This window comes from Dreissena polymorpha, chromosome 1 (assembly GCF_020536995.1).
Source record: "Dreissena polymorpha isolate Duluth1 chromosome 1, UMN_Dpol_1.0, whole genome shotgun sequence".
NCBI classification, from domain to species: domain Eukaryota; kingdom Metazoa; phylum Mollusca; class Bivalvia; order Myida; family Dreissenidae; genus Dreissena; species Dreissena polymorpha.
The window spans coordinates 149,266,502-149,285,345 of NC_068355.1; the positions used below are offsets into that span (position 1 = coordinate 149,266,502).

The window sequence follows — 18,844 nt, forward strand, 5'->3', positions numbered from 1 at the left end:
ATTTTTTTTCATTGAATCATCTTGATTAAAAACAAGAGGGCCATGATGGCCCTGTATTGCTCCACTGCTGAAAAAAGGCTGAAACAAATATTCTCTGCATGTGCAAATACTTAAATATAGGCCCTATTTAAGCACATGTACACTTTTGTGACCCCCTGGGCTTGGTCAAATTTAACCCCAGGGGCATAATTTGAGCAAACTTGGTAGAGGACTACTATATCTCACTACATGTACATACAAAATATGGTAGCTCTAGGTCCTAGAGTTAATGACAAGAATATTTTAAAAGTTTTCACAAAATAAGCAAGATATAAGCGTATATAATGTTCAATTTTGTGACCCGCGGGTCAGGGTCAAACTTGACCCAAAGGGCATAATTTGAACAAACTTGGTAGAGGACTATAAGATGTTACTGCATACCAAATTTGGTAGCCATAGTCTGAATGGTTTTCAACAAGAAGATTTTTTAAAGATTTCACAAAATAAGTGCTTTATAAGTGTTTATTCAATTTTGTGACCCCCCAGGGCAGGGTCAAAGTTGACCCCGAGGCATTATTTGAACAAATTTGGTAGAGATTTATTAGATGTCACTACATACCAAATTTGGTAGCCCTAGGCCCAATGGTTATGGACAAGAAGATTTTTAAAGTTTTCACAAAATAGGCCCCATATAAGCGTATGTTCAGTTTTGTGACCCCCACGCAGGGTCAAATTTGACCCCAGGGGCATAATTTGAACAAACTTGGTAGAGAACTGTTAGATGTCACTACATACCAAATTTGGTAGCCCTATGCCTTATGGTTATGGACAAGAGAATTTTAAAAGTTTTCACAAAATAGGCACTATATAAGCAGATAATCGATTTTGTGGCCCCCAGGGCAGGGTCAAATTTGACTCCTGGGGCATAATTTGAACAAACTAAGTGGAGGACTATACAATGTCACTACATACCAAATTGTGTAGCCCTAGGCCAAATGGTTATGGACAAGATTTTTTTTTTAAGTTTTCACAAAATAGGCAATATATAAGCATATGTTCAATTTTGTGACCCCCCGGGCAAGTTGAAATTTGACCCCAGGGAAACAATTTGAACAAACTTGGTAGAGGACTATAAGATGTCACTACATACCAAATTTGATAGCCCTAGGCTGGATGGTTATAGACAGAAAGATTTTTGAAGTTTTCACAAAATAGGCCTTATATAAGCATATGTTCCATTTTTTTGATCCCTGGGGCAGGGTCAAATTTGACCCCAGGGGCATAATTTGAACAAACTTGGTAGAGAACTATAAGATTTCACTACATACAAAATTTGGTAGCCCTAGGCCCAATGTTTATGGACAAGAAGATTTTTAAAGTTTTCACAAAATAGGCCTTATATATAAGCGTATGTTCAATTTTGTGACCCTTGGGGCAGGGTCAAATTTGACCCCAGGGGCATAATTTGAACAAACTTGGTAGAGAACTATAAGATGTCACTACATACCAAATTTGGTAGCCCTAGACCCAATGGTTATGGAAAAGAAGTTTTTAAAGTTTTCACAAAATAAGCCCTTTATAAGCATATATTTAATTTTGTGACCCCCGGGGAAGTTTCAAATTTGACCCCAGGGGCATAATTTGAACAAACCAAAAAGAGAACTAGTACATGTCACTACATACCAAATTTGGTAGCCCTATGCCATACAGTTATGGACAAGAATATTATAAAAGTTTTCACAAAATAGGCCTTATATAAGCATATGTTTAATTTTGTGACCTTGGGGCAGGGTCAAATTTGACCCCAGGGGCATAATTTGAAAAAAACTTGGTAGAGGACTATAAGATGTCACTACATACCAAATTTGGTAGCCCTAGGCCCAATGGTTATGGACAGAAAGATTTGAAAAGGTTTCACAAAATAGACCCTATATAAGCATATGTTCAATTTTGTGACCCTGGGGCAGAGTCAAATTTGACCCCAGGGGCATAATTTGAAGAAATTTGGTAGAGGACTATAAGATGTCTCTACATACCAAATTTGATAGCCCTAGGCCCAATGGTTATGGACGGGAGACTTTGAAAGTTTTCACAAAATAGGCCTTATATAAGCATATGTTCAATTTTGTGACCCCGGGACAGGGTAAAATTTGACCCCAGGGGCATAATTTGAAGAAATTTGGTAGAGGACTATAAGATGTCTCTACAAACCAAATTTGATAGACCTAGGCCCAATGGTTATGGACGAGAAGATTTTGAAAGTTTTCACAAAATAGGCCTTTTATAAGCATATGTTCAATTTTGTGACCCCCGGAGCAGGGTCAAATTTGACCCCAGGGGCATAATTTGAAGAAATTTGGTAGAGGACTATAAGATGTCTCTACATACCAAATTTGATGGCCCTAGGCCCAATGGTTATGGACGAGAAGATTTTGAAAGTTTTCACAAAATAGGCCTTATATAAGCATATGTTTAATTTTGTGACCCCCGGGGCAGGGTCAAATTTGACCCCAGGGGCATAATTTGAAGAATTTGGTAGAGGACTATTAGATGTCTTTACATACCAAATATGATAGACCTAGGCCCAATGGTTATGGACGAGAAGATTTTGAAAGTTTTCACAAAATAGGCCTTATATAAGCATATGTTCAATTTTGGGGCCCCCGTGGGCAGGGTCAAATTTGACCCCAGGGGCATAATTTGAAGAAATTTGGTAGAGGACTATTAGATGTCTCTACATACCAAATTTGATAGCCCTTGGCCCAATGGTTATGGACGAGAAGATTTTGAAAGTTTTCACAAAATAGGCCTTATATAAGCATATGTTCAATTTTGTGACCCACAGGGCAGGGTCAAATTCGACCCCAGGGGCATAATTTGAAGAAATTTGGTAGAGGACTATTAGATGTCTCTACATACCAAATTTGATAGCCCTAGGCCCAATGGTTATGGACAAGAAGATTTTGAAAGTTTTCACAAAATAGGCCTTATATAAGCATATGTTCAATTTTGTGACTCCAGGGGCAGGGTCAAATTTGACCCCAGGGGCATAATTTGAAGAAATTTGGTAGAGGACTATTAGGTGTCTCTACATACCAAATTTGATAGACCTAGGCCCAATGGTTATGGACGAGAAGATTTTGAAAGTTTTCACAAAATAGGCCTTATATAAGCAGATGTTCAAATTTGTGACCCCTGGGGCAGGGTCAAATTTGACCCCAGGGATATAATTTGAAGAAATTTGGTAGAGGACTATTAGATGTCTCTACATACCAAATTTGATAGCCCTAGGCCCAATGGTTATGGACGAGAAGATTTTGAAAGTTTTCACAAAATAGGCCTTATATAAGCATATGTTCAATTTTGTGACACCCGTGGCAGGGTCAAATTTGACCCCAGGAGCATAATTTGAAGAAATTTGGTAGAGGACTATTAGATGTCTCTACAAACTAAATTTGATAGCCCTATGCCCAATGGTTACAGACGAGAAGATTTTGAAAGTTTTCACAAAATAGGCTTTATATAAGCATATGTTCAATTTTGTGACCCCCGGGGCAGGGTCAAATTTGACCCCAGGGGCATAATTTGAAGAAATTTGGTAGAGGACTATAAGATGTCTCTACATACCAAATTTGATAGCCCTAGGCCCAATGGTTATGGACAAGAAGATTTTGAAAGTTTTCACAAAATAGGCCTTATATAAGCATATGTTCAATTTTGTGACTCCAGGGGCAGGGTCAAATTTGACCCCAGGGGCATAATTTGAAGAAATTTGGTAGAGGACTATTAGGTGTCTCTACATACCAAATTTGATAGACCTAGGCCCAATGGTTATGGACGAGAAGATTTTGAAAGTTTTCACAAAATAGGCCTTATATAAGCAGATGTTCAAATTTGTGACCCCTGGGGCAGGGTCAAATTTGACCCCAGGGGCATAATTTGAAGAAATTTGGTAGAGGACTATTAGATGTCTCTACATACCAAATTTGATAGCCCTAGGCCCAATGGTTATGGACGAGAAGATTTTGAAAGTTTTCACAAAATAGGCCTTATATAAGCATATGTTCAATTTTGTGACACCCGTGGCAGGGTCAAATTTGACCCCAGGAGCATAATTTGAAGAAATTTGGTAGAGGACTATTAGATGTCTCTACAAACTAAATTTGATAGCCCTATGCCCAATGGTTACAGACGAGAAGATTTTGAAAGTTTTCACAAAATAGGCTTTATATAAGCATATGTTCAATTTTGTGACCCCCGGGGCAGGGTCAAATTTGACCCCAGGGGCATAATTTGAAGAAATTTGGTAGAGGACTATAAGATGTCTCTACATACCAAATTTGATAGCCCTAGGCCCAATGATTATGGACGAGAAGATTTTGGAAGTTTTCACAAAATAGGCCTTATATAAGCAAATTTTCATTTTTGTGACCCCCAGGGCAGGGTCAAATTTAACCCCAATTTGAACAAATTTGAAAGAGGTTCACCCCAGGAACATTCCTGTGAAAATTCAGCAGAATTGGACCAGTAGTTTAGGAGAAGAAGATGTTTTAAGGAAAAGTTAACGCACGCACGCACAGACGCACGACGGACACAGGACCATGACATAAGCCCCGCTGGCCTCTGGCCATTGGTCCTGGAGCTAAAAACGAAAATTATAGAAATGATGTCATCATCATGTATATCAGTTTTCATTTATATATTATACATTCAGTTGTTTAAGTGATATTACTTTTTCTTACATTTTACAAATAAATTAACTGAACAAATCTTTACTTTATGTATGAGTCTGTGTTTAATTGAAATAATGAAAAACAAGTCTCTAGTACAAACTGGGTATATGAATAAAGTACCTGAATATCTGACAGATGAAGTATTTGCAAGTTTTAAATAAAACTTGAACATGTTTGTACCCAAAATAAGTATTTTTTCTGATAAGGAACCATTAATTTACATCAACACATAAGTATTCTCCACTAAGTCTTATTATTGTCCAAATGACAAAGAAGATATATTTTATGTTTGGACAATCATATTTTTCTCAAACAGCAGGGAAAGTATCAATTATCTTTTCAAAAAAGTGTGCTTTTGTTTTAAAAAACATATATTAAAGTATTACATTTAATTTGACATTTCTTTAAAACATTTAAATGGCACAAAATTATTTTATTCAGTTTTATGATGACATCAGTAACCAATTTACTTTTATTTTTGCAATTTACAACATTTCATCAATGTCCTGAAAGAGCATTACCATGATCTGAAAATTAAACAAAAGGATACGAAATTGTTTAAGTTTGTAAATTGAAAACAAGATAATGTTGACACTTTTTTACCTTCTTTCCCCAGAAAGTAATAGTTCTGTTGCTCGGATTGTGTGTTGTTGCTCGGATTAATATCCCACCACTGAGCTGTTCAATTGTAATTTGAAAAGTTTTCTATTTAACTACAGTTTAATTGAATTAAGATTCTTAAGGTTCATTTTTTCGGCTTAGCTGTTTAACGTCACTTTTGACCTTACCTGACCTTTGTAAGTGTCCAATAAAATTTAAATAAAATTTCCCGCGTCAAGACACGAACGAATACACTTCATTTATTCCATTGGCTGATTTGAGCATACCACCAGAACATTGGAAACATGACCGCGTCTTTGGAACACTGTTTTACTGCGTGTTCAGCATGAAACAATTTTATCTCTAATGAAAAGGCTTGATAGATAGAACAGTTTTACACTCAACTCTCGGCATCAATACAGTTTGTGCGTGCACCTTTTATTTTCAGAGCATTGCCAGCGCCAGAGCATTTGTACCTAAAGGCTATGTTCTCATATTTAGTAATTACTTCCATATTCCTGTCTGTGCACTAGTATATTTAAGTTCATAAAAGTATCGTTTTTCCCTATCCTGATATTCGTTTTGGCCAAACCATTTTTAATTGTTTTTGAAAATTGTACATTTAACATGTAAAAGTATAAAGTTTTAAACAAGCCGTCGTTCCAGCAGTGGAAGCGTGGCCTCACTTTAATGCATTGCATTCCAACCCGCAAGGTATCCGGGTCAGTTCGCAGCCAGTAAAATAATCGTTAAATAATATAGACGATATCGCGTGAATTAGGTGAACTGGAATTTTCTTTAGACCAGAAATATGTTAAATGAAGATATTCAGCGATATAATTATGGTATGTCAATAATAGATTCTTAATGTGTTTTCAACAATACCACGATAAATATTATTTTTGATTAATAATAGTAATAATGTAAAATAAGCCGCGAAAACTCTGCGTAACATCCCATACTGCGTGTGATGCATCTAAGAACTGCACAGAAAAAGACAATTGCTATCTTTGATGTCATTCATTGAGCTCTTTACCTTTCACCAACTCCAACCACAATCAACGCGGTATATCTTTTTTAAAAGATATTTCTTGTTTTAATAGAGCTTAAATGTTATGCAAATAAATCAACGCCAAATGTGAAGTTTGAGCACCATTAAACCCGTTTTATAATCTCATGCCTTTCATCTACCATTGCAAGGCGGTGACCACAGATTTACTTGTTGTTGTTTGTAATTGTTTTTGTTCAATGCCTTATTGTATGGTAATCTGTCACTTCGATTAAATTAAGGACCTTGTAGTAATGGCAAGAATGATCTTTTGCTGATGCATTTGGAGTTCCACATTGCTTATATTTAACCTAGTTTTCTATCACAATTTTTATGATACAAACATGGCCTTGATATCATCTGACCAAGATTCATTTACATTTAAGTTATAATGGGGCTTAACTTAAGTTACATTAAGTTAAAATGTATTTTACTTTGTGAAAATGATGTTTTACCCCATTTTTTGACCCACATAAAAACACTGAAAAATATAATTGCGATAAACAACCTGATCAAATTGCATGTGGCTTCTACAGTTGTAACCAGCTACAAGTCGTCATTGCATGACACAGAGCAGAGACTAATCACAAAAGGTAAACATTTGCATGAGCAACAAGGCAATCTTATTTTAAAATAACCTCATTTTAATATTTTTCTATACACTTCTTAACAATTTTATGCCATCCTTTTGTTGATAAGACTAAGTAAATGAAAATCAGAACTTACCGGGGTATTACCTCTACAATCTCTATCTTATAATTGGTGTGTGTATGAGAATATTAATGGTCTCTGGAAATAAATCTTCTTAATGAACAAATTATATTTATGGTATGGTTTTTCTGCATGGTGGAAACTTTTTTTCAAAAGCAAATTCAAACTATTGTTTAAAAATTACTCTTAATTCATAATACATGTAACATCTTCCTTATGTGTATCAATAATAAACAAGGGACAAAATTGTCACAAAACCAGGTTTTCAGTTGAAAAAAAGTCTGATAAAGGGAGACAATTCAAAATGTGTATTGTTAACCCCTTGTGTAAAATTGACCTTGATTTCAATTAGAAAAAACAAGAGATGCGTTCTTCAACACAATGCCCCCTATTGTGCCGCTTTGAAATATAATGTTTTTTATTTTTTACCTTTGACCTTGAAGGATGACCTTGATCTTGAACTTCCACCACTCAAAATGTGCAGCTTCATGAGAACGCCGCTTTGATTTGTTTTTTGACCTTTGACCTTGAAGGATGACCTTGACCTTTAACTTTCACCACTCAAAATGTGCAGCTTCATGAGAACGCCGCTTTGAATTTTTTCATATTTTTTTGTTTTACCTTTGACCTTGAAGGATGACCTTGACCTTGAACTTCCACCACTCAAAATGTTCAGCTCCATGAGAACGCCACTTTATTTTATTTTTTTTTTTTGTTGACCTTTGACCTTGAAGGTTGACCTTGACCTTGAACTTCCACCACTCAAAATGTGCAGCTTCATGAGATATACATGCATGCCAAATATCAAGTTTCTATCTTCAATAAAGTTTTTTTTTCGGACGGACGGACGGACAGACTGACAAACACACATACTGACGGACAGTTCAACTGCTATATGCCACCCTACCGGGGGCATAAAAAGTCTGATAGAGAGAACTCAAAATCAAAATGTGCATTGTTACTGATTGTTCATAGTTACAAAATCAATTTATTTTTAGTTGTGGCGACCTTGGAGATATTGACGTATTCTTTTCGCTCGACACACCATAAAATAATGGTGAACAAATGTGCCAAATGATTTTAAAATGTCACAATGAATGACATAGTAATGGCCCGGACAAGCTCATTTATGGCCATTTTTGACCTTCAAACTCAAATTGTGACCTTGACCTTGGAGATATCGATGTAATTCTTTCGCGCGACACACCGTCTAATGATGGTGAACAAATGTGCCAAATGATTTTAAAATCTGACAATGAACGACAAAGTTATGGCCCGGACAAGCTTGTTCCGCCCGCCAGCCGACATTCGCCAATCTAATAACCAGTTTTTTCCTTCAGAAAACCTGGTTAAAAATTATGTTGCACTGAATAATTAAAAATACAACATTACAAACATTGACTGCAACCCATGAAAACAGAAGTAAAGAAATTCATATGTTGGGAGAAGAATTTTATATCCTGTGTTTACACATAAGTAGCTATTTCTTCACAGTCCATGGTCTTTCTTCTTTCCTTTGTTTAGACAAAGAAGACATCGCTCTCTTTGGTGGGACTAAAGTCTGTGACAACCCAACTTTCTTCTTCCTTTTCTCCCCAGTTTGAGATCTGTCATCATCTTCCTCGTCCCGCCACTCATTTGTGACCATCATTGACTGCTGTCTGAAATGCTGCTGCTGCCTATGGCTGTACAATGGCTGGCTGGAAATACCAAGAGTGTTTCGTGTACCCATAAATCCCTGCACAGGTGGCGCAGGTAGTTGAGGTGCAAAGCGGTTATTGTGTCTTTGAAACTTTGTTTTCACATGCCCTGATTCTGAATTTTCCCCCACATCTACCTGTTCGTCTGGTTTGTATCGTAAGGATAAATTTGAATCAAGATCATGTGAGTACTGACAGTTTTTACCATAGAAACACCTGCCTTGTTTAAATTTCTTGCATATCTTTGCTTTCTTACCAGTCAATATTTGGGCTTCAGTCATCTTCACATGCTTTTCTAAAATAGACTGCTTTGCTAAAGCTGCAGTTTCAAACCGATTAGAAAAAACAGACCCTTCTTTAGGTTCTGTGATTTGTGCAGCTAACAGAGAATTTGATGGATTGTCAAGCAATGGGTTGGGAAGCTTTTCCTTCACTTTCTCTTCTTTCATATCCTTTGTATCCTCTTTACTTGAATCACTGGAATCGCTATCTTGGGAGATCAAATAATTGTGTCCCATTCCTTCTGAAGTCTGCTGTTTTGTCTGTCTGTAAATATAATAATTACAACATAAACTAGAAATGGCGCGGCAGAGGCCGACGCGTATCCCCACGCCGTTAGCTACCATGGGTTTTAGTTTCAAGGTTCTAGCGATAATAGTGAAGGAGGAGATAGTGGCCAGGACGGACGGACAAAAAGGCAATTTTGGGTGGGTGTGACCTATGTGGGCGGGGCCCTGGGGTGGGTAACGTGGCTTGGATTTTAATTATGCTGAAATAGTTCCGGATCTTGACCATCAAACTGGCTTAGATTTTAATTAGGCTGAAATAGCTCAGGATCTTGACCACCAAACTGGCTTGGATTTTAATAAGGCTGAATCGCTTGGGGTGTTGACCACAAAACTGGCTAAGATTTTAATTATGCTGAAAAAGCTCTGTATCTTGACCACCATTCTGGCTTGGGTTTTAATGATGATGAAAAAGCTTGGGATCTTAATCACCAAACTGGCATGTATTTTGAAACTGCTGAAATTGCCCGGGGTCTTGACCGCCAAATTGGCTTGGGTTTTAATAATACTGAAATAGCTTGGGATCTTGACCACCAAACTGGCTTGGATTTAACTTATGCTGAAATAGCCTGCGGTCTAGGCCGCCAATTTGGCTTGGATTTTAATTATGCTGAAATAGCTCCGGGTCTTGACCACCAAACTGGCTTGGATTTAAATTATGCTGAAATAGCTTGGGGTGTTGGCCGCCAATCTGGTTTGGATTCTAATTATGCTGAAATAGCTCGGGGTCTTGACCACCAATCTGGCTGGGATTTCAATTATGCCGGAATAGCTCGGAGTTTTAACATTTAAAATGGCTTTGGTTTTAATAATGCTAAAATAGCTTGGGATCTTGACCACCAAACTGGCTTGGATTTTAATCGTGCTGAAATAGCTTGGGGTATTGACTGCCAATCTGGCTTGGATTTTAATTGTGCTGAAAAAGCTCGGGGTCTTGACCGCCAATCTGGCTTGGATTTTTATATGTGCCGAAATCACTCGGGATCTTGACCATCAAACTGACTTTGATTTTAATAATGCTAAAATTGCTCGGGGTCTTGACCACCAATTTGGTTTGGATTTGCTGAAATAGCTCTGGATCTTGACCACTGAACTGGCTTGCTAAAATAGCTCAGGGTATTGACCGCCAATCTGGCTTGGATTTAAATATGCTAAAATAGCTCAGAATCTTGACCACCAAACTGGCTTGGATTTTAATAAGCCTGATATAGCTTGTGGTCTTGATCACAAAAATGGCGTAGATTTTAATTATGCTGAAATAGCCTGGGGTCTTGACCGCCAAAAGGGCTTGGGTTTTAATAATACTGAAATAGCTTGGGATCTTGACCACCAAACTGGCTTGGATTTAAATTATGCTGAAATAGCTTCAGGTCTTGGCCACCAATCTGGCTTGGATTTTAATTATGCCGAAATAGCTCGGGGTCTTGACATCCAAAATGGCTTGGATTTCAATAATGCTGAAATAGATTGGGATCTTGACCACCAAACTGGCTTGGATTTTAATTATGCTGAAATAGCTTGGGGTCTTGACCCCCAATCTGGCTTTGATTTTAATTATGCTGAAATACAATGAAATACAATGTAGCTCGGGATCTTGACCATGAGATGTTCAGTATTAATTTGAAGTCAATTGGTGAATAAATTAAGAGTTAACCAGGGTTGGTAATGAGGCCATGCATAGTTGAGATTGACCGTATTGCCATATGAGATGTTCAGTATCATTTTGAAGGAAATCGGTGTAGAAATGAAGAAGTTAATCTAAAATAACATAAAAAATGAGTGAAAATCTCTGACCCGTCCCCACCCCAACCCCCATAACTTTTTACCCAGGGGGCGCCCCATGGTTGGTAATGGGGCCGTATTGTCATAAGAGAGGTTCAGTATCAATTTGAAGTAAAATCGGTGTAGAAATAAAGAAGTTAATGTAAAACTAAAAATGGTGCGGCAAAGGCCGGCATGTATCCCCACGCCACATGTTTGACCCAGGGGCGCCCCAGGGTTGGTAATGGGGCCATGCATAGTTGAGATTGACCGTATTGTCATAAGAGAAGTTCAGTATCAATTAGAAGTGAATTGGTGTAGAAATGAAGAAATTATAGTAAAAGGCAATTTTTGATGGGCAAGGCCTATGTGGGCGGGGTGCCCCAGGGTTGGTAATGGGGCCATACATAGTTGAGATTGACCGTATTGTCATAAGAGAGGTTCAGTATCAATTTGAAGTAAATCGGTGTAGAAATGAAGAAATTATAGTAAAAGGCAATTTTGGGTGGGTGTGGCCTATGTGGGCGGGGCGCCCCAGGGTTGGTAATGGGGCCATGCATAGTTGAGATTGACTGTATTGTCATAAAAGAGGTTCAGTATAAATTTGAAGGGAATAGGTGTAGAAATGAAGAAATTATAGTAAAAGGCAATTTTGGGTGGGCATGGCCTATGTGGGAGGGGTGTCCCAGAGTTGGTAATGGGGCCATGCATAGTTGAGATTAACCGTATTGTCATAAGAGAGGTTAAGTATCGATTTGAAGTGAATTGGTGTAGAAATGAAGAAATAATAGTAAAAGGCAAATTTAGGTGGGCGTGGCGCCCCAGGGTTGGTAATGGGGTCCTGCATAGTTGAGATTGACCGTATTGTCATAAAAAAGGTTCCGTATCAATTTGAAGTGAATCGGTGTAGAAATGAAGAAATTATAGTAAAACTGCAATTTTGGGTGGGCGTGGCCTATGTGGGCGGGGTGCCCCAGGGTTGGTAATGGGGCCATGCATAGTTGAGATTGACCGTATTGTCATAAGAGAGGTTTGGTATCAATTTGAAGACAATCAGTGTAGAAATGAAGAAATTATAGTAAAATAACCTATACAAGAGTGCCAAACTGTCACAAGATACGCCAGTTTGAAGGTTTTGGACACCATGCTCAATGCTTGAAATGCACTAAGTGACCTCGAGACCTAGTTTTTGACCCGGCATGACCCATATTTGAACTTGACCTAGATATCATTGAGACGTAACATCTGACTGAATTTGGTGAAGATCAGATGAAAACTACTTCAATTAGAGAGCGGACACCATGCTAAATGCTTGAAATGCACTCAGTAACCTCATGACCTCCTTTTTGACCCGGCATGACCCATATTTGAACTTGACCTACATATCATCTAGACACAACTTCTGACCAAATTAGGTGAAGATCGGATGAAAACTACTTCAATTAGAGAGTGGACACCATGCTAAATGCTTGAAATGCACTAAGTGACCTCATGACCTCGTTTTTGACCTGGCATGACCCATATTTGAACTTGACCTACATATCATCTAGACACAACTTCTGACCAAATTAAGTGTAGATCGGATAAAAACTACTTCAATTAAAGAGTGGACACCATGCTAAATGCTTGAAATGCACTAAGTAACCTCGTGACCTTGTTTTTGACCTGGCATGACCCATATTTGAACATCACCTACATATCATCTAGACACAACTTCTGACCAAAGTAGGTGAAGATCGGATGAAAACTACTTCAATTAGAGAGTGGACACCATTCTAAATGCTTGAAATGCACTAAGTGACCTCATGACCTGGTTTTTGACCCTGCATGACCCATATTTGAACTAGACCTACATATCATCTAAACACAACTTCTGACCAAATTAGGTGAAGATCAGATAAAAACTACTTCAATTAGAGAGCGGACACCATGCTAAATGCTTGAAATGCACTAAGTAACCTCGTGACCTCGTTTTTGACTCGGCATGACCCATATTCGAACTTGGCCTACATATCATCTAGACACAACTTCTGACCAAATTAGGTGAAGATCAGATGAAAACTACTTCAATTAGAGAGCGGACACCATGCTAAATGCTTGAAATGCACTAAGTGACCTCATGACCTAGTTTTTGACCCAGCATGACCCATATTTACACTTGGTTTACGTATCATCTAGACACAACTTCTGACAAAATTTGGTGAAGATCGGGTGAAAACTACTTCCATTAGAGAGCGGACACCATGCTTAATCCTTGAAATGCACTAAGTGACCCCATGATCTAGTTTTTGACCCAGCATGACCCATATTCGAACTTGACCTAGATATTGTCTAGACACAACTTCTGACCAAGTTTGGTGAAGATCGGATGAAAACTATTTGAATTAGAGAGCGGACACTGCTGTGGACGCCGCCCGCCCGCCAAGGGTGAAACTTTAATATGTCCCGTTTTTAAAAACGGGCATATAAAAAATGAGTAAAAATCTCTGACCCGGCCCCACCCCAACCCCCATAACTTTTGACCCAGGGGTCAGATCAAAATTCCAAATAGTGCAGGGTCGCACATATGCTTATAGCTACCATGTGTGTAAGTTTCAAGGTTCTAGTGCTAATAGTGTAGGAGGAGATAGTGGCCAGGAAGGACAGACAGACAGACAGACAGAAAGACAGACAGACGGTGGCGATAACCACAATTTCCCCATGCTTTTTGATAATAACCTAAAACAAGAGTGCCAAACTGTCACAAGATACGCCCTTTCGAAGGTTTTGGTCACCATGCTCAATGCTTGAAATGCACCAAGTGACCTCGAGACCTAGTTATTGACCCAGCATGACCCATATTTGAACTTGACCTAGATATCATTTAGACGTAACATCTGACTAAATTTGGTGAAGATCAGATCAAAACTACTTCAATTAGAGAGCGGACACCATGCTAAATGCTTGAAATGCACCAAGTGACCTCGAGACCTAGTTTTTGACCCGGCAACACCCATATTTGAACTTGACCTAGATATCATTTAGACGTAACATCTTACTAAATTCGGTGAAGATCAGATGAAAACTACTTAAATTAGAGAGCGGACACCATGCTAAATACTTGAAATGCACTTAGTGACACCGTGACCTCGTTTTTTACCTGGCATGACCCATATTCGAACTTGACCTAGATATCATCTAGACACAACTTCTGACTAAATTAGGTGAAGATCGGATGAAAACTACTTCAAATAGAGAGCGGACACCATGCTTAATGCTTGAAATGCACTAAGTAACCTCATGACCTCGTTTTTGACCTGGCATGACCCATATTTGAACTTGACCTACATATCATCTAGACACAACTTCTGACCAAATTAGGTGAAGATCAGATGAAAACTACTTCTATTAGAGAACGGACACCATGCTAAATGCTTGAAATGCACTAAGTGACCTCGTTTTTGACCCTGCATGACCCATATTTGAACGTGACCCACATATCATCTAGACACAACTTCTGACCAAATTAGGTGAAGATCGGATGAAAACTACTTCAATTAGAGAGCGGACACCATGATAAATGCTTGAAATGCACTCAGTAACCTCATGACCTCATTTTTGACCCTGCATGACCCATATTTATACTTGACCTACATATCATCTAGACACAACTTCTGACCAAATTAGGTGACGATCGGATGAAAACTACTTCAATAAGAGAGCGGACACCATGCTAAATGCTTGAAATTCACAAAGTAACCTCGTGACCTCGTTTTTGACCGGGCATGACCCATATTTGAACTTGACCTACATATCATCTAGACACAACTTCTGACCAAATTTGGTGAAGATCAGATGAAAACTACTTCAATTAGAGAGCGGACACCATGCTAAATGCTTGAAATGCACTAAGTGACCTCGTGACCTAGTTTTTGACCCGGCATGACCCATATTTGAACTTGACCTTCATATCATCTAGACACAACTTCTGACCAAATTTGGTGAAGATTGGGTGAAAACTACTTCAATTAGAGAGCGGACACCATGCTAAATGCTTGAAATGCACTAAGTGACCCCGTGACCTAGTTTTTGACCCAGTATGACCCATATTCGAACTTGACCTAGATATTGTCTAGACACAACTTCTGACCAAGTTTGGTGAAGATCGGATGAAAACTATTTGAATTAGAGAGCGGACACTGCTGTGGACGCCGCCCGCCAGCCAAGGGTGAAACTATAATACGTTTTTTTTTAAACGTGCGTATAAAAATTAGTGACAATCTCTGACCCGGCCCCATCCCAACCCCCATAATTTTGACCCAGGGGTCAGATCAAAATTCCAAATAGTGCAGGGTCGCACATATGCTCATAGCTACCATGTATGCAAGTTTCAAGGTTCTAGTGCTAATAGTGTAGGAGGAGATAGTGGCCAGGACGGACGGACAGACGGCGGAGATAACCACAATATCCCCACGCTTTTCAAAAAGCATGGGGATAATTATTTACAATGTAAGTGCCTGGTGAATAAGTGGGACAATGACAGCCACGGGAGTAAGGGCTTTGAAAACTCCTACCAAGGCTGCCTGATGTATCGTCTAAGTACCTGTTTTCGAACAGCACCTATTATCGACGTTTTGTTTTGGTTCTGTATGCGCATGCGCAAAAGTGCGAATGACGTCACATCCATAACCAAATGGTCGTACATGAAGTTCATGACCTACTTAGCTTGAAACAAATGCGCCGAAAACAGCTAAAAGGAATGCATTTATTGTTATTTACAAGGTTTTATGTGTTTTTTGCTATTACTTTTGAATGCATTTATCAAAACGTGCATTTTTGCACCAAAAAGCATATTTCCGTTTGCAATTTTGATTGCACGTAATTGTTTTCGCACATGCAAGTGGTCAAGGCTCCAGCATATGGTGGATTTATAAATTAATTGCATGTTGATTTTGCTATTATATTTAAGCTGAGAAAATAAGCAGTTTGAAGCCACATCAATAATCAAGACGGTGACGACGTATTTGTTGTTTTGTTAATTATCAGCTTATTATAACTATTGTTTGAATATGCGTATATAAACACGTTTTATTTTGTTCATATTATATTAATATCGCTACTAATTATCCGATAATCCCTTATATTCCAGTTTTAAAGCAAATGCTGGTAAATATTTACGATACACAAACATTCTCGATATTTCCTTAAGTATCAAATACATTTTGGCATTTGTTACTATTTATAGAGATGATGAAATAACTTCTAATCGTGGCGTTTTTTTTCCACTGAACACGCGATTTACGCCTGACATGATGTTCTTGTATTTATACAACACAAAATACACCCAAACTTTCCAAACGACGTTCTAAATTTCTGCATAATTTTCGCGGGTTTTTTATGAAACAAAGGATATTTTAGCACTGTTTATTTGACGCTAGAATTTGCCAAATGTCGCGTTAGCATTAAAATTCAGAATTGTGTTTTGGATTTCAAATTTAATAATGATAATCGAACGAAACATTAACAGTTGCGCGTAATTAATTTTACGCTACACATACATGTATGTACATGTAGGTGGATATCTTTTCACTCGATCCGCCGCGTACGTATGCGGCGGATTTACTCTGCGAAAGTACGCGAGGTTAATACAGACTTGGCGTCGTTGCGCGGCTCGATGCCGAGTGCCACGGCGATACGCCGCGTCAACACACGATTCGGCCGCCGCGTACTAATAATCTGGCCGTGGCGTAGCCGCGGATTATGTTTGTGCCGCTTTGGCTGTACTGTAACATTCTAATGCAGTCGGCTTATACAAAAGACATTATAAACTTTGCTTAATGCTAATGAAATGCGTAATAATATAGACAATCTGTTATAATTTTTAATAATATCACATAGAATAAAGCATTTTTATTTCTTTCTGTTTAAGTCTTCCGAATTTAATGCAGCTAGTTTTATATCGTTAAAAGTTAAGAAACTATTTTTAAATGCGAGGTAATTATCAATAGGTGCCAATAAGTGTCATTTTAAATGACATGTGGGCGTTCTACTAATCCGTTATCAAAACAGATGCCGCAAACTGTGAATGACCCTTAACACTTGGATACCCGGTCTGATTAGCGAGTTTTTTTTTGTACATGCAAATTCTTTCAACGTCTTATATTTTAAAAATTGCAAAAACATAGTTTAAGAGGAAATTAATAATATATAATGATATATTATGTACTAAATTGTATATGTTAAATATATTTATTATTTGTTTTTTAGCAGTCACTAATCCATATGCGTATATATTTTATTTATTTTATTGTTTAACATAGTAATCAAAAATAACACAACACTCACACAATATCAACACACAATAAATTAACAGTCATGTAGAATTAAATTCGTATAATTTACACATTAAAAAACACTATATATATTTCAAACGTCAAATAAAGTCCGGTTTACTTTCCAATATAATGAATAAAACAAAGCAACGTCTATAGACAACTTTGACACATGAACGGGTTATATATTTCTCAATAATTCTGGATCTTATATATATTTGGCCGCCACGTAAGTTTATTACCTTCATTACTCATTTGTTACACTTTTCTTAAACAGATTATTCCTACGTGCGAATTGGCGATAATTATGCCGACTTTGATTACAAAATTAATGGCTTTTAATTAAAAAAACTGAAACATCTATTACTCAACGAAAAATATTGTGACTAACAAACAATTCATACTGTATGCGATAATTCGCGATATTTTTGCCGACTTTGATTATAAAATTAACGGTTTTTAAGTAGACTAATAAACAAGTTATGATTATTTAATAGATTATAAAGAAATGATAATTATATTCAGCATAACTGTCCAATGATTATACAAAATAGTATATGGCCTTTCTGGTATATCATGAGGCCTTTATGGTTCACTTATGCGGCCTTTTTGGTGCGGCCTTTTTGGTAAACGGCCTTTCTGGTACTATACCGTTGAGTTCCATTGGTTAACTGTAAGTTGAGTAAACATATTGATTTCTTACAATTGTGCTGTGTAATTACTAATGACCAATAAAAATCGACACATGAAAGTGTGAAAGCGTCAAAACAAACAGTAACAACCCCTCTGGAAAATGTCTATGCGAACGCTATCCGATTTTAAGTTATCCGAAAATGTATAATACTTAAGCGAAAGCTTTGACTTGTGTACTTTTTCATGTGTGTTTAAAACCAAAATGCCTGTTAAGAATTGTTCAATTGGAAAAAAATCATTTGCAAGAAAACTCAACTGACACATTTATAGGAACATTGCATCCGTTCCCAGTACTGTCAGAATCACTGTCAGAATCATAATCAGCGACTAACGACGCCATTTTGGGGAAACACCTTTTCCCTTCTTTTGATTGGTCAAAGTTGCCGGCAACAACTGGTATGGTATTTACATTTGTTTTCACTCCCATTCGATGTGATTATTTAATAAAAAGTTTAAGTATTTGCCTGTTGGCCAATCATCGTCTTGTTTATAAGTAAATCTTAACATTTCGCACCATTACTTGTCGTTACAAATGTAAATTTTCGTAAATCAGCTGACGGAATAGGCGGCGCGAAAATGACGTCATCGCATGAAAGGATCTGTACATTTCCTATACCATTGAATACATAAAAAATATCAAATATAGGAAATATAACTGCCGGGAATTTGTATTTGATTTATTTAATTACTTTTAATCGACTGTTTAACGCATGGAATCTGTTATTAAATGTTCATTTTTTTG

At 37.6% G+C, this 18,844-nt stretch overlaps 2 protein-coding genes and 1 long non-coding RNA gene across 5 annotated transcripts in view; 1 reads left to right on the forward strand and 2 right to left on the reverse strand.

Moving 5' to 3' along the window:
* Window positions 1-6,983: 6,983 nt before the first annotated feature.
* On the reverse strand, window positions 6,984-18,690 carry LOC127855603 (uncharacterized). Of its 3 annotated transcripts, none has more exons than XM_052391360.1 (2): window positions 18,617-18,690; window positions 6,984-9,317 (listed from the first exon to the last, which is right to left on the reverse strand). In XM_052391360.1, exon 2 carries the CDS (start codon window positions 9,287-9,289, stop codon window positions 8,552-8,554), a length of 738 nt encoding a protein of 245 aa, XP_052247320.1. In that variant the 5' UTR covers window positions 9,290-9,317; window positions 18,617-18,690; the 3' UTR covers window positions 6,984-8,551. The 3 variants fall into 3 exon arrangements, with proteins under 3 accessions (XP_052247320.1, XP_052247328.1, XP_052247313.1); XM_052391368.1 differs by having other exon boundaries at window positions 18,512-18,633; XM_052391353.1 differs by lacking the exon at window positions 18,617-18,690 and adding an exon at window positions 18,363-18,500.
* Window positions 11,461-15,333, reverse strand: LOC127855757 (uncharacterized). Its single transcript, XR_008037708.1, has 2 exons — window positions 14,838-15,333; window positions 11,461-13,214 (listed from the first exon to the last, which is right to left on the reverse strand). It is a non-coding gene; the product is annotated as an uncharacterized LOC127855757 (long non-coding RNA).
* The window catches only part of LOC127855478 (uncharacterized), a 138,707-nt gene continuing 138,342 nt past the window's right edge, over window positions 18,480-18,844 (forward strand). The window contains exon 1 of the mRNA XM_052391096.1: window positions 18,480-18,498. The gene's annotated coding sequence lies outside the window, so the exon portion shown is untranslated. The remainder of the gene's footprint in view (window positions 18,499-18,844) is intronic.